Below are 13,502 nucleotides of genomic sequence, written 5' to 3'. Positions count from 1 at the left end.
ATCAATAACACTGATTTGATCTCCAAATCTGTACACGAGAGTATTAGAATACACACACACACACACACACACACACACACACACACACACACAGGAAAGGGACTGCAGGCTCTCAAAAGCTAAACTACTAAAAAAGATGTAATTATTTATCACTCAGTTGTTAGTTCTTCCACCTGTATGTAGAACTGTTACCATTATAATTGTTTCTCTTTTCTAGGAGTATTTTCCTTCTGACCTCCTCATTTTCTCTGTCTCTTACTCTCTTGCCTCCTGACAAGACCAGTCTCCAACTGGTCTTCATTATCTTTTGATCAGTCCTTGAAAAGATCTTTCTTTCTTAGAGACTACTAGTCTTTCACCTCTGCTTATGAATCAAATAATTTTGCTTGAAATCATTGGTATTCAGCTTTCTAAGCCCCCTGTGTTCTTCCTATGGGTGATACAAAAGTTCCTTCTTCACCATTGCCGGTAAATTCTAGATTCTGAGATATTCTGAGTGCCAGAGTGTTCTATAGGAAGCTTATCACTGCACTGGCAGGATCTTATGGTTCTTAACATATTTATATCTAAAAATCTTTTCTAATGTATTCAATGTTTCACACTCAGAGTTTAAAGTTCCAATATCTATAACTAATCCTGTGATGGAAAGACATTCTGTATAAACTAGCCACTGAAACTGATGGCAAGTTAACATTCTACAAAGAGACGTTGTTTGCTTTGTATAGACAGAAAATTATAGGTGCCTTCCCTTCAAACAAAAATGTGATCCAATCCTCAATTATACTTCATATATTTTTTACTAATTTTTTGACACATTTCTGGTTGAGTTGTTTCTGGTACACGTGTGACTATACAAAAATAAAGGGCAGAAGAAAAGGGAGGCACACAAAATACCAAAAGTTGATTTATAAAGGTGATGTTGAAAGGAAAACCATTCATCTGGAAATCAAAGGATTTAAAAAATTCAAAAGAAATACACATAATCTAAATTGAGGGTTATAAACTATAATGAACTTATTAATAAAAATTAGTTTGCTTTATACTTTTTATTCTAGAGAAAAAACAATCCTAAGTTTTAAACGGTTTGTCTAGAATGAATGGACACACTCAACACGTAAAAACAAAACAAAACAGGTATTACTGATGCAGAGCAGTGTGGGAATTAAATTTAGGAAAATTTTAGGACCAACAAACAATACTCAAATTTTTGACTACTGTTGTAATTCATTCAAATATTCAATAGAAGCTCATCACAGGGTGAGATTTTATATTCCATTCATTCATCCAATAAATCTTATGTGTAAAGCACTTTAGGGGATACAATGAAAGATAAGGCATGGACTTTGCCCTCAAGGGGCTTACAGTCTAGTATATACTGGACAAAAAATAAACAAGCACATAGATAACCATAACATAAGGGAGAAAGTGATGTGTCATAAGAAAGACTCAGACAATGTACTATGAAGTCATTGACACTAGAAGACTTTTTTTTTAATTCCAGTGTCTAAGTAGCCAACAAAAATTTTAAAAAGACCAATGACTAGTTTGTAAAATTGAGAGCCAAATTTTGTGAATCTGTGACTAAAAAATTCAAATATCAATGTGGTTTAAGTCACTACTCACCCATTCTTAAAAATGTTTTCTCATGGAGTAACAACCTATTAGAAATACCAACTTGCCAGTATTTATAAGTAGATGTAAATGGAATAATCTGGTATTTAGGGATAAAAGGCTCATTTTAATATAAGAAAGGCTCAAACTGATTATCCAAAATACTCATGACACATTACCTTCTTGCACAGAAATTGGCTCAATCAGATAAAAGTGGTGAAGTATTCCTCGATGGCTCAAGTGTGCTCCAAGGAAAGCTAGAAGGTTGTACAGTTAACTCCCAGGGTGTAACTCTAAACCATACAACCTACTACCTCAACCCGGATGCACACAGCTTCCAATGTTGCTTCAAACTCCTTATCATATCTTCAGTCAGCTCCTCCAAATATGGCGGCCATATACCTATGGGCTTGGCAAGGATGTAGATATAATATTCTAACATTTCACCAATAGACTTAATATGTGTCTACTAGGATTATCCTAACCTCTTGGGTTTCCAGCACAGGTCATGCAAAATGTCCCCTGACATCTCTCCTGACATATAGTTCTACTAGCAATTAATAATATTAAAAGCCAATAAGCATTCAACTTCATTTAAGAGAAATCAGCTCAATAGTAATATATAAATCCAGTTATAGCTTTTACTTTTTCTTATTGAAGCTGATGAGGTGTACTAACCACTACAATGTGAACTTAAGTTTCTGAATCGTTTCTATTCAGCTCTTGTTTCAAACCTTCTTATAAAAAATTCAAGTTTCTTAAGTAACTTACTATACTTGGATTCCAACTTTGAATGGCTATGCTATAAACCCTTCCTAGAGGTCAACAATTGGAGGTTGCCTCTAAAGACCAAAGACGGTTAATGTACACTTGAGAAATAAAGGAAAATATAAAATACTTAAAAAGTAATCGACTAAAGTTTAACAGGAGTTTGGCTGAGATATTATTTAACAGCATTTGGCTATAGCATTTTGTTAGATTACCACACTGACACAGACCCATAGAAGCGAGCTTGCGCAGTCCATTTCACCACAAGATCGGATCTACGGGTTTATGCCAATGGGCAACATCTCACTTGGGCTCTCTATTAATGCAGAATTTGTTGTAAATATCTGACAAAAATCAGATGAAAATATTAATATTGATCCTTCACCATTAATATTTTTAATGCTAAAATAATCTTAGTATGCATATTCCCAGTTAAAGGCCTTCATGAATATTCTGCACTAAATACAGGTTTATATATATGAGAATTTAAAGAATCGTATACTGAAATATTTTTCACAGATTACTTTTGTTTTAATGGGGAATATTTTGGATTTGGACTATTCTAATTAATAATGAGTTTTAAAAGAAAAAAAAAGGATCCATACATGCATGTATGAATTATGTAATTGTGAAGCATGAATGTAGTATTACCAGCCTATAATTAAGACCAAATTAACTATTAAGCTAATTGTGTAAGGCTCAGACTGTGCTTGTTTTAACTCTTTTATAAAACCTCAGTTAGTGATTTTAAGGAATGGGTAACATTGTAACTTTCTCATAAAACAAGTGAGATCTTGTTGACTAGGCAGAGAACACAGGAAGTCACTAAAAAGTCTTAAAAGTATACATATGTGTCTATAGTTGGAATAATACTGAAATTAACAATATTTGGATAAATATTAAAAAACTAAAATTAATGACATATTAACAACATTATTACTATTAACAGTGTTACTACTACTACTAAAATTTATACTTCAGATCTACTGTATGGAAGAAGATCTAGCTTGCCTCTTAAACACAATAAATTTATTTTTAAAAAAGATATTCTTAAAACATAACATATAGCTACTTACAACTCTTACCTGGTCAACGGGTTGGGCAAAAATAAATTGTTATTAAAAAAAATATTTAAACCACCACACAATAAGCAAACACACAAAGAATAAACATAAAGCCAGCCACATACACGTTTTTTAAGATTCTTAAGCTCAACAGAAACAAAACTGTAAGTTGTACAATCATTAATCGTTTCACTCATATCCAATATATTTAGCATTTCTAAACTATATCTTCATTGTGAAAAATAGTAATACTACATAAAAATTGCTTCGTGTTTTTGCATGTTTTGAAATAAAATAAAATGTGTTTTATAGACATTATATAGATAATGTGGTCTATGTAAGTTTTTACCATTATTTATTTTCTAATTATTCCCACACTTGCTAAAAACTATTGTAAAAAATCAGTCATAATTGCATTCAATTATAGTAAAAATATCTTAACATGTATTCATAAACTTAGATGTGAAATAAAAAGCAACATTTGTTTTGGTTTTATCATAACTATAAGAATGTATATTTTGGTTTCATTCTCTTATTAGGTCATATTTTTTAAAAAGCACAACTTTATTGCCTCCCTCCAGATTTCACTACTTTTTTTATGGTATTACAAATGAAAAAATATATTTTTTCTTTTTCTAAATTACTTTCTAATCAACCGTTACATTAATGGATATATAGATATATGAATGGATATACAGATACATAATTCCAAGGGACTCAGACTGCACATTGATCATGAACTCAGACAAAAATTTGTCACAAAGGTAGGTAATAGTACAAATTCTCAAGCCATCAATGAAAATCCCAACAGATAGATCCATAAAGACTATGAAACGAATTCTTAGAACTAAACACAGTCAACACTGTTTTTTTTTTCTTTAAAAATATTAAAACAGCAAATTGCTCTTTTGTTTTTTATTTTTACCTGAGATGATTTTCTCCTATGATCACCTTCTTCACTTCTCATATCCATTTTAAGTTTTTCCCTAAAACAACCACAAAAGGAGAAATATCAGACAATTGCTTGTCTAGGAGGATCATCTGGCTGGATGGTGGGAATGAAGGTAGATGATCGAGAAGAAAACACAATATCAAAATGGGCAAAACCTTTTAAAGTATTTTTTTAAAGGCTTGGAAGACTCCTAGAGCCCCACCCAAGGCTACTCATATGACATATAATGTGGTTTCATAGTTTGCTTTTACGCGTTCATTTTGGTTGGTGTTGTTTTCACAGTCACAGTTTTGAAAGTGAAAGGAGGCATAGCTGTTAAAGAAGCGACTAGGTTTTGCACAATGAACTAGTGAAAGCTGAAAAGAGATTTGGATTTGGCATGGAGCTTAATAAGATAATTAAGAGTGTAGAGATTAATGGCTCCTAAAAATAACATTTAAAATAATGTTTTTCAACTAAAGGATCTTGAAACATGAAAACAGGTTTATAAATGTTAATTAAGCCTGTGAAAGTTGACGTTCCATTAGCTGAGGCAGCATAAAGGAACAAGAGCTATTTCTTAAATAATTAGTGAACAATAACCGATAAACTTAATAAAACGTTTTATTTGAATGTTATCATATATAGGGTAATTGTAATTTCCCATAATTCTTCATAGAGTGACAAAAAAAGGAGGTAGAAATCATCAGTTCTATAATATTTCTCTCTGTTTCCCCTACATACTTCCAATATGATAAAATATGATTTTAAAAGCACAACAGTTTGCTCAAAGTTTATTCTTTTCATGGAGAATATTATAGCATCAATTCTTAATATGCAAATTATAGCCTTCATTTATACATGCTGTATTTTTAAGAAGTACTTTCTCTTTTTAGCAATTTTTAAATATGTTTAGAAAGAGTTTTAATCGAAATTAAAATAGGTGGAATACATCTGCTAATCCTTTCCCATTGAACCAGGCAAAACTGGTTTTGTTATAAAATGCTTAAATTACTTAGCAATTTATTCCTACAAATAGACAAAATAATTAGAATGCAATGCATTTATCTGCTGAGCCAATCATTGCTTTAAACTTAAAACAAGTTTGTATGTACTTTTTCCACTGAAATACTTAATGGATATTTCCAACGCTCTCTGCAACTGCCCTAAGACAAATGCTTCTTTTAAAATATATTTTAAAAGAGAGTATTATTGTGGAACAAGCTTCTTTTCTACTTAGCAACTGAGAACATGATCTTTTCATCCTTACTTCGGTTATACTAAAATCCTGGTAAATAATTTAAATACAACTTCCCCAAACTAATTTTATTTCTCACCAGTTTACTGTATCTCCTAATATGATCCTTTTTTAGAAGTCCAAAAAGTTTCTTCTTTCACATTTCAAATTATGAGTCACAGCAAATAAAAGATTTAGTTTCTTTAAACAACTAGGATTAAATGTTCACTTTTCTTAGATAGCAAAAACTAATACTGTACACGAAAAGCACAGATAACATATTAATGTCTCTCCAGACTTCGACATATAACCCAAATAAAACATGTACCATCTTTTCCATAGACATTTTTCTATTTTTACGTAAGTTTCTATTCTAGTCAGGATTAGAGCAAGAGAGCGAAAGGAAGAAGTTAATAAGAGTAAAGTGGGTGATGAGCTAAATAAGAGTACATTGAAAGTTCAAGGATCCCCTTTTATCTAAGAGTAGGCTTAAAAAGAAACAACAAAAAAAGTTATACCTGATATGAAAGGTGCGATTTCACCAAGTGCAATACATTGCTAATTATGCCATAGTTTTGAAATAATAAAAATAAGGAAGGCTCATTTGGTTATGTTGCCTTACAAAGCTGCTTTACAAAGCCCGATGTCTCTGTAGGTATACAAGCCAATGTTTGCTTTTTTTTGGTTTGTTTTGGTTTGGATTTTTGTTTGTTTGTTTTTGTTTTTGTTTTTGAGCAGGAGCGTCTCATTTTTTTTCAGCACTCTTGCATGGAGTAGGACAAACTCAGATTTTTTTTTTTTTTTTTCTCTTCGGGGCTCCTGTTATTTCTTGGAAAAAAGGATCAGGGAGCTTGTCTTCTTTTTCTTCCTTCTCGGTATTCCAGGCACAAAGCACTGCGCAGAAGCTGCACCAATCCTTGCTGTCCCTGGCAGCGGAATGGTAGAAGGTAGGAGAGACCAGGAATCCTTCCAGGCTGAGCTGACTTTAGAAATGAGGATTGCACACGTTTGTCTCCTGAACCAAAAGGGTGAGAAGGCAGGGTGCCAGTTTGCTACACGGCTGCAATGATCTCATGCTCAGTGCTGCGGCCGTCCTGTTTGCCCTGTTCAAATGCCTGTTCATTATAAACCAAAAAAAAAAAAAAAAAAAAAAAAAAGTACTTGGATTCTTCAGCAAGCAGAAAGGGTATTAACATTAAAAAAAAAAAAAAAATCAGCAGTAAGAAAAGCCAAAAAACAAAAAGCACATACAATTTTAGGATTCACTTGTTATGCCTCAATATTCTGTTTATATTTTTCTTTTTTTTTTTTTTTCCTATTTAGAGATAAGCAGCAGAATTTATCAGGCGTGAAAGGGACAGCCTCCTGGTGGCCTGCCAAAAACCCAGAATAAAGGCGAAGTTGTGCTTCAAAGCTCAGTCGCTTGCTGAGTCTGGCTAAAGTCAAGTATTAAGATCCACCATTTTCTGAGCCATGCTAGAAAAGAAGAAAAAAGTCAGGACGGTTGCTGCTTTCCAAGTCTCCGTTGGCACCATCACAAAATCTCAGTCGTAAGGTCACATGATTCTCTGCCAAATGTAGAGTGCATTCCCATCAACCATTCTGCTGATACTGCGAAGGCAGCTATTGTCTCGTTTAGACCCAAAGTTCAGCCCACTCTTCATTGAATTAGCTGAAAAACGCATCACCTTTGGGGGCTGGGAGTCATGGAAACGTCTACCTGGCAAGCTGCCCACTTTTTCTGCCCATCAACCAGAGATGGAATTGTGCTGCCTAATGCAATGATGACTTGGAATGTGAAGACTCGTCCAAAGTGAATCTGATTCTTGCAACGCCTGTTTCAGTTTGCACAGAAAACTCTGGCTTCTTTTATTTAAGGTGGGGTGGGGGGGATCTTTCCTACTAACTGTAGCAAATAGAGGTCTGAACATGCCTACTCTGCAACTTGATTTCACAACACACCCAAATGGTTCTCAAATGAAAAGACCGAAGCCCTGCAAGTTTTCTGAGTTAAACGCATCCCTTCCTCCGTCTCCTTTTTTCTAACTAGTAAATGCAACAAGCTCAGGACATTTGTTGTAGTCTCTCACATTAAGGTTTAAAATCTGTGAGATTCTTCTCGCTTTCTCTTACTTTCTGATTTTATCTGGCACTGATTTTGTACTGCCTGGCCACAAAATCCACCCGCAACAGTAGGGATGCATTATAGCCACCCCCTTCGAAGTGGTCCCCGGAGAGAGGCAGTTGTCTCCTCGACCACACAAAATCTTGCAACTGGGTTCTGTGGTAATCCTCATCAGTACCTAGCACAGCTGCTGTGTAAGTTTGCTGAGAGTGACTCATGTACGAAGTGCTCTTTCTGTTCCTTCACTGGCTACAGTTTGTCAGTTTGGCACGAAAGATGCCTTGGAAAGATGTAGGGTATGTTATCAACACCTCTTAGGCAATAAAATGAAATGGTCCCCCCGCCCCAGTGAATTTCCATTCCAGCAGGCGACGAAAGTGTCGGTGGACGAACATTTGCAGACTTCCTAACCAAACTATAGTGAATTCAATCTTTCACCATTACTTTAAGCAGACTCTAAAGCCAAACGGGAAAGCGAGTATTATGATGAGTATTTAAACCAAACATACTCAGGGGTACTAAGAAGAATCATGTTCTATTACCTGCATTTAAAAACGGTTCAAGGATGGGAGATCTGTATCTCAAGTATCATTACTTGCAAAAAATTTAAAATTATATTCAGGACTTCACAAAATGATGGACTAACATTACCCGCCGCCATGTATGCATGCCCACACATTGCACATCACAGGACAAAGATTTTAAAAGATCATCAAACCATGATTAGCTTAAAGACTCATCATCCCCCACCCCCCAACACACACACATAAAGATTCCAGGATCTAGGAAACGGACTGTAAAAACAGTCTGTGGTCTTTTTGTGTCATGTTCTTTAGGTCACTTTCTTTAAAAGTGACAGGAGCGAATGTGCACGGGTGCACACACATACACACACGGGAACCATTCTGGTGTCCTCTTCATTTGTAATTCAAAATTCAAACAGTGCTACACCATAAAGCAAAAACTGACACGTGTGCTGAAATTAAAATTGCTTTATTCTAGATTGAGGAATTCTGGGCAAATTTTGCTAATGCCCTAAGCACATGCTTAGGGTGCCCGGTGGGAATCAAGCACAGGTGGCAGACACATGTGTCCCATGCTCCAGCACAGCAAGAATAAAGGAGATAAGCTCTCATAGAATGAAAAATTTAAATTTTCAGTTCTCATCCCCTTATTCAGCAGATATTTATTAAGAACTCATATGTGGGTTGGCCTTGTGACAGGCACAGGGGAACAGCAATGAATCACGTGAACATGCCCCCATGCAGAAGTCATTCAATGAGAATTTTCTAGTGAAAAAAGCTTACTTCTAAATGTAAGAGTTGCCATAAAACACTAAAGGAGCATTTATTGTTGATAAAGTAGTCAAGAAACAAACTAGAAGAAATTGGAAGGTAGAAATGAAATGGATATTGAAAAGTACATTACGGATAGACATGGGTTCTTTGTCTCAAATTTTCTTCTTAATGGAAAATTTATTAGTTACTTTTTCTTAATTCTGTTTAAGTTTCCTATAGAAAACAGGGCAAAAATTGTATGCTATCCTGCCAAATAAAGAATAAAGAAAGAAAAAAGAAAAAAGAAAAAAAAAGGAAATGGGAGGATTCACTTCCAGGAAAATGTGGTAGACAGTTTTTCCTAATCTTCCTGCTAGGTGCAACTAAAAACTCTGGACATCGTACATAAAACAAACATCAGGAGATTCTGAACAATAGAGAGAAGAGGACAGAACAGCCAGGGACTTCAGAACCCAAGGAACAACACTGAGGTGAGTTCCCTGGATTTTATTTTTACCTCATCTATCCAAAACTTGGAGTGGAAGAAACCAGCAACCCAGAGACACCAATTGGTGCAGACCAGAGAAGCCTCAAGAAAAACCTGTTCTTTGATGCCAAAAGACCAGGAAAGGAGCAGCCTAGAAAGACAGAAAGCACTGGGGCAATACTACTTTGCTCTAGTCAGATACCACAAAAACAGCCACCCCCATACCTGCAAAGGCCCATTGAAAAGTCTCCTGCAGACACTTGGTAGCCTAGAACAAAGCATCCCAACTTCCTCTCTCCAACCATAGAATGGGGTAAGGAAGTCTGAGTAGGAAACTGGAACTTTAGTTCCTGTCAAGGGATAACAAGTTCCCTACCCTAACCCAATGTAATGGCAGTGGAGCTTACATAGGGATCCTGGACTTCAACCTGAACCCTACAATATTGAGGTGACTTTCTCCTTCCTTACTATGGTTGCATTAGACAGAGGAAGCCTAATGGAGGTCCAGGACATTAGAAACTGTCCAACCCTACAATTTCCCAATCTGTAAGGTGACAGCAGAGGCCATGACGGGGTCAGTAACAAACCACTGATATCCCTCCTAGCTAGGAAAGTATCAGTGGAGGCCTCCTGGGGAATAGGAACTCTCACCCCCACCCAGCAGGAAAACAGAGCCTTCCCACTCAGGTGTCAGTGCTATACCTGGCAATGACAAGGTGTACCCCCTTTCTCTGCTGGAGTAGTGTCAGAGGAAGCTAGCTAAAATAGAAGGTTTAAACAATATCCAGAGTCTCATAATACACAAAATGTCCAGGTTTCAATGGAAAATCATTTGTCATAAAAAGAAGCAGAAACACCTCAAACTGAATATAAAGAGACATCAATACTTGTGAACACCAAGATAAGAGAAATTTTAGAATTATCTCACAAAGATTTTAAAGCAGCTATCATGAAAATGCTTTGATGAGAAATTATGAACATTGTGGAAACAAACAAAAAACCTTATCAAAGAAATAAAAGCTCTCTAGAATAAGCAGATAGAAATTTGAGAACTGACAAGTATGATAACTATGATAAATAAAAAAATGAAAGAGGCAAAGGAAAGAGCCAGTTAAGAAGGAGAGAGAACAATAAAAATGATCCAGTCTGAACCACATAGAGAAAATACACTTAAAAAAAAAAAAAGTAAAGAGAGACTCAGGCAACTGTGGAACTATAATAAAAGATAAAAGATTTGTGCCATTGGAGTCCCAGAAAGAGAAAGGAGAGAGGACAAGTCATAAAACATGCTAAAAAAATAATGGCCCTAAACTCCCCAAATTTAGTAAAAGGCATGTAGATTTAAGAGGCTGAGCAAACCACAAGCAAGAGGAAACAAAGGCATTCATAACCAAAACATATCTTGGTCAAACTTCTGAAAACTAAAGACAAAGAAAAAATCTTCAAAGCAGTAAGAGAAAAAATATAATCTTCTTTCAGAGGAAAAACAATTTTGGTAAGTAAATTTCTCATCAGAAACAGGGAGGTCAGAAGTAAGGAGTACACCATTTTTAATGGGTGAGAGAAAAGAACTGTCAATCCAGAATCCTATGTCCATGGAAAATATCCTTTAGGAATGATGTGGAAATCAAGACATTATCAGATGAAGGATGAATATTAGAACTCTTCAATAGTAGCCCCACCTTGAAAGAATAGTTAAGGAAGTTCTCTAAACAGAAAGAAGAATAAAATAAAAGAAGAATAAATAAAAGAAGAATCTTAGACCTTTAGAAAAGAATAAAGAATTCAGTAACAAAAATATGAATAAAAATAATAGACTTTCCTTCTCTGAGGTTTTCTAAATTATGTTTGATGGCAGATACAAAAGTTTAACAATGTCTGATGTGGCTCTAAGTGTATGTAGAGGAAACACTTAAGCTCATTATAAATGGGTATGGATAAAGGTAAAAAAAGGGAGGTAAAGTTTCTGTACTTCACTTGAACAAGTAAAATGAAGACACCAGTATACTGTGATGTTATGTATATAAAATCAAATACATAAAGCAACCTCTAAAAACCTACACAAAGAAATACACTGAAAAATACTAGGAAGAGGAAATTCTAAAAATTCTAAAAAGTATTTAAATAACACACAAGGAGGCAGGTGATATGAAAAACAAAGAGAAAAAAACATAGACTCAACTGGCAGGCTTATGCCATAACATATCGATAATTAAATTGAGGGATAACCTGGATGGCTCAGTTGGTTAAGCTTCTGACTCTTGATTCAGCTCAGGTCATGATCTCAGGGTCATGAGATTGGGCCCACGTGGAGCTCTGAGCTGGGCTGGAGCCAGTTTAAGTTTCTCTCTCTCTCTCTGCCCCCACCTCCACTCTCTCTCTCTTAAAAAAATTTTTAATTGAATGTAATATGTCTGGATACACAAATTAAATGACAGAGATATGCTTAGTGGATTTTAAAAAAATGTGGCTTAATTATCTACTGTCCAAAAGGAATGCAATTCAAAGACAATGATATACACAGATTTAAAGTAAAAGCATGGAAACAACATATGTTTTTACATATATGTACACATATATACACATATGAATATGTTATATATATATCTTTATATACACATATATGTATTACATGTAATTCATACACATTATATCTATGTCTTATGCAAACACTGATCAAATAAAACAGGAATAACATTAGTATCAAATAAAAGAACTTCAAAGCAAAAAATTTACCAGAGACAGAAATATACATCATTAAATGATAAGAAGGAATATCCAAGAAGAAAACATAACAACCCTGAATGTGTATACACGAAAGAGCTACAAAATGTGTGGAATAAAAACTGGTAAAATAGAAAAAAAAAATAGACAAATCCATGGTTATAGTTGTAAACTTCAACATACCTACTACAACTGATAGAAAATTAGCAAGTATATAGAACTTAATATCATCAACAAACAGGATCTAATTGATATTTTTAGACCATACACCCAACAATAAAAGAACTTACATTCTGTTCCAATGCCCAAAAATATATTCCAAGATAGGTCATATCCTGGTCCGTAAAGCAATTATCAACAAAACTGAAATCCTACAGAGTGTGTTTTCTGACCAAAATGGAATCAAACCAGAAACCAATAATAGAAATACAAAAGAAAAATCTCTAAACATTTGGAAGCTAATTAACGCACTTATAAATAGCCATAAATCAAAGAGGAAATCAAAGAAAAATGCACTGAAGAGAATTAAAATGAAAATAGAACATAGCAAAATTTGTGGGACACATTCGCAGTACTCAGAGGGAAATTGATAGTACTAATTGAATATATCAGAAAAGAGAAAAGTCTCAAAACAGTAATCCATACTCCAATCTCAGGAATCAAGAAAAAGAAGTGTAAAATCAAGTAAAATAGGTAAATATTTTTATTTTAAAAAGGTAAAATAATAATAATATTATTATTATTATAAATAATAAAAATACATAAAATAAAATAAAAATAATAAAATAATAATATAATAGTAAAATAATAATAACAAAATAATAATAATAGCACAAATCAATGAAACTGAAAAACAGTAAAACAGTAGAGAAAATCAATGTAGCCATGAGTTTGTTCTTTGAAAAGATAGATAAACTTCTTGCCAAGCTTCCAACGTGACTGACAAATAAAAAAGAGAAAAGACACAAATTGCGAATCAGGAGTGAAATAGGCATATCACTACAGACATCTAAAGACAATAATGGAAAACTACAAGCCCTAAACACAGAACTTAGACAACTTAGATAGAGTGGACCTAGTTCAATAATACAAATTATCTCAACTCACCGAATATGAATTAGATTATTTGCATAACCATGTATCTATTGAGGAAATTGAATTTGTAATTTAAAAACTCTCTTAAAAAGAAAACTCCAAGCCTAGATGGTTTTGTTGGATAATTCCAACAAATATCTAAAGAAGACTTAGCACACACATATTCTACACTTTTTTTTTTTT

At 34.2% G+C, this 13,502-nt stretch overlaps 1 protein-coding gene across 1 annotated transcript in view; it reads right to left on the bottom strand.

The window, feature by feature from the left end:
- Positions 1-13,502, bottom strand: part of LOC116591889 — a 527,246-nt gene that overhangs the window by 46,246 nt on the left and 467,498 nt on the right. Inside the window, exon 9 of the mRNA XM_032345255.1 lies at positions 4,369-4,429. Coding sequence (XP_032201146.1) covers positions 4,418-4,429 — 12 coding nt within the window. The 3' untranslated portion in view covers positions 4,369-4,417. The remainder of the gene's footprint in view (positions 1-4,368; positions 4,430-13,502) is intronic.

This window comes from Mustela erminea, chromosome 1 (assembly GCF_009829155.1).
Source record: "Mustela erminea isolate mMusErm1 chromosome 1, mMusErm1.Pri, whole genome shotgun sequence".
NCBI classification, from domain to species: domain Eukaryota; kingdom Metazoa; phylum Chordata; class Mammalia; order Carnivora; family Mustelidae; genus Mustela; species Mustela erminea.
Note: the sequence above shows the minus strand (reverse complement) of the source record. Positions and strands in the feature narration are given on the sequence as shown.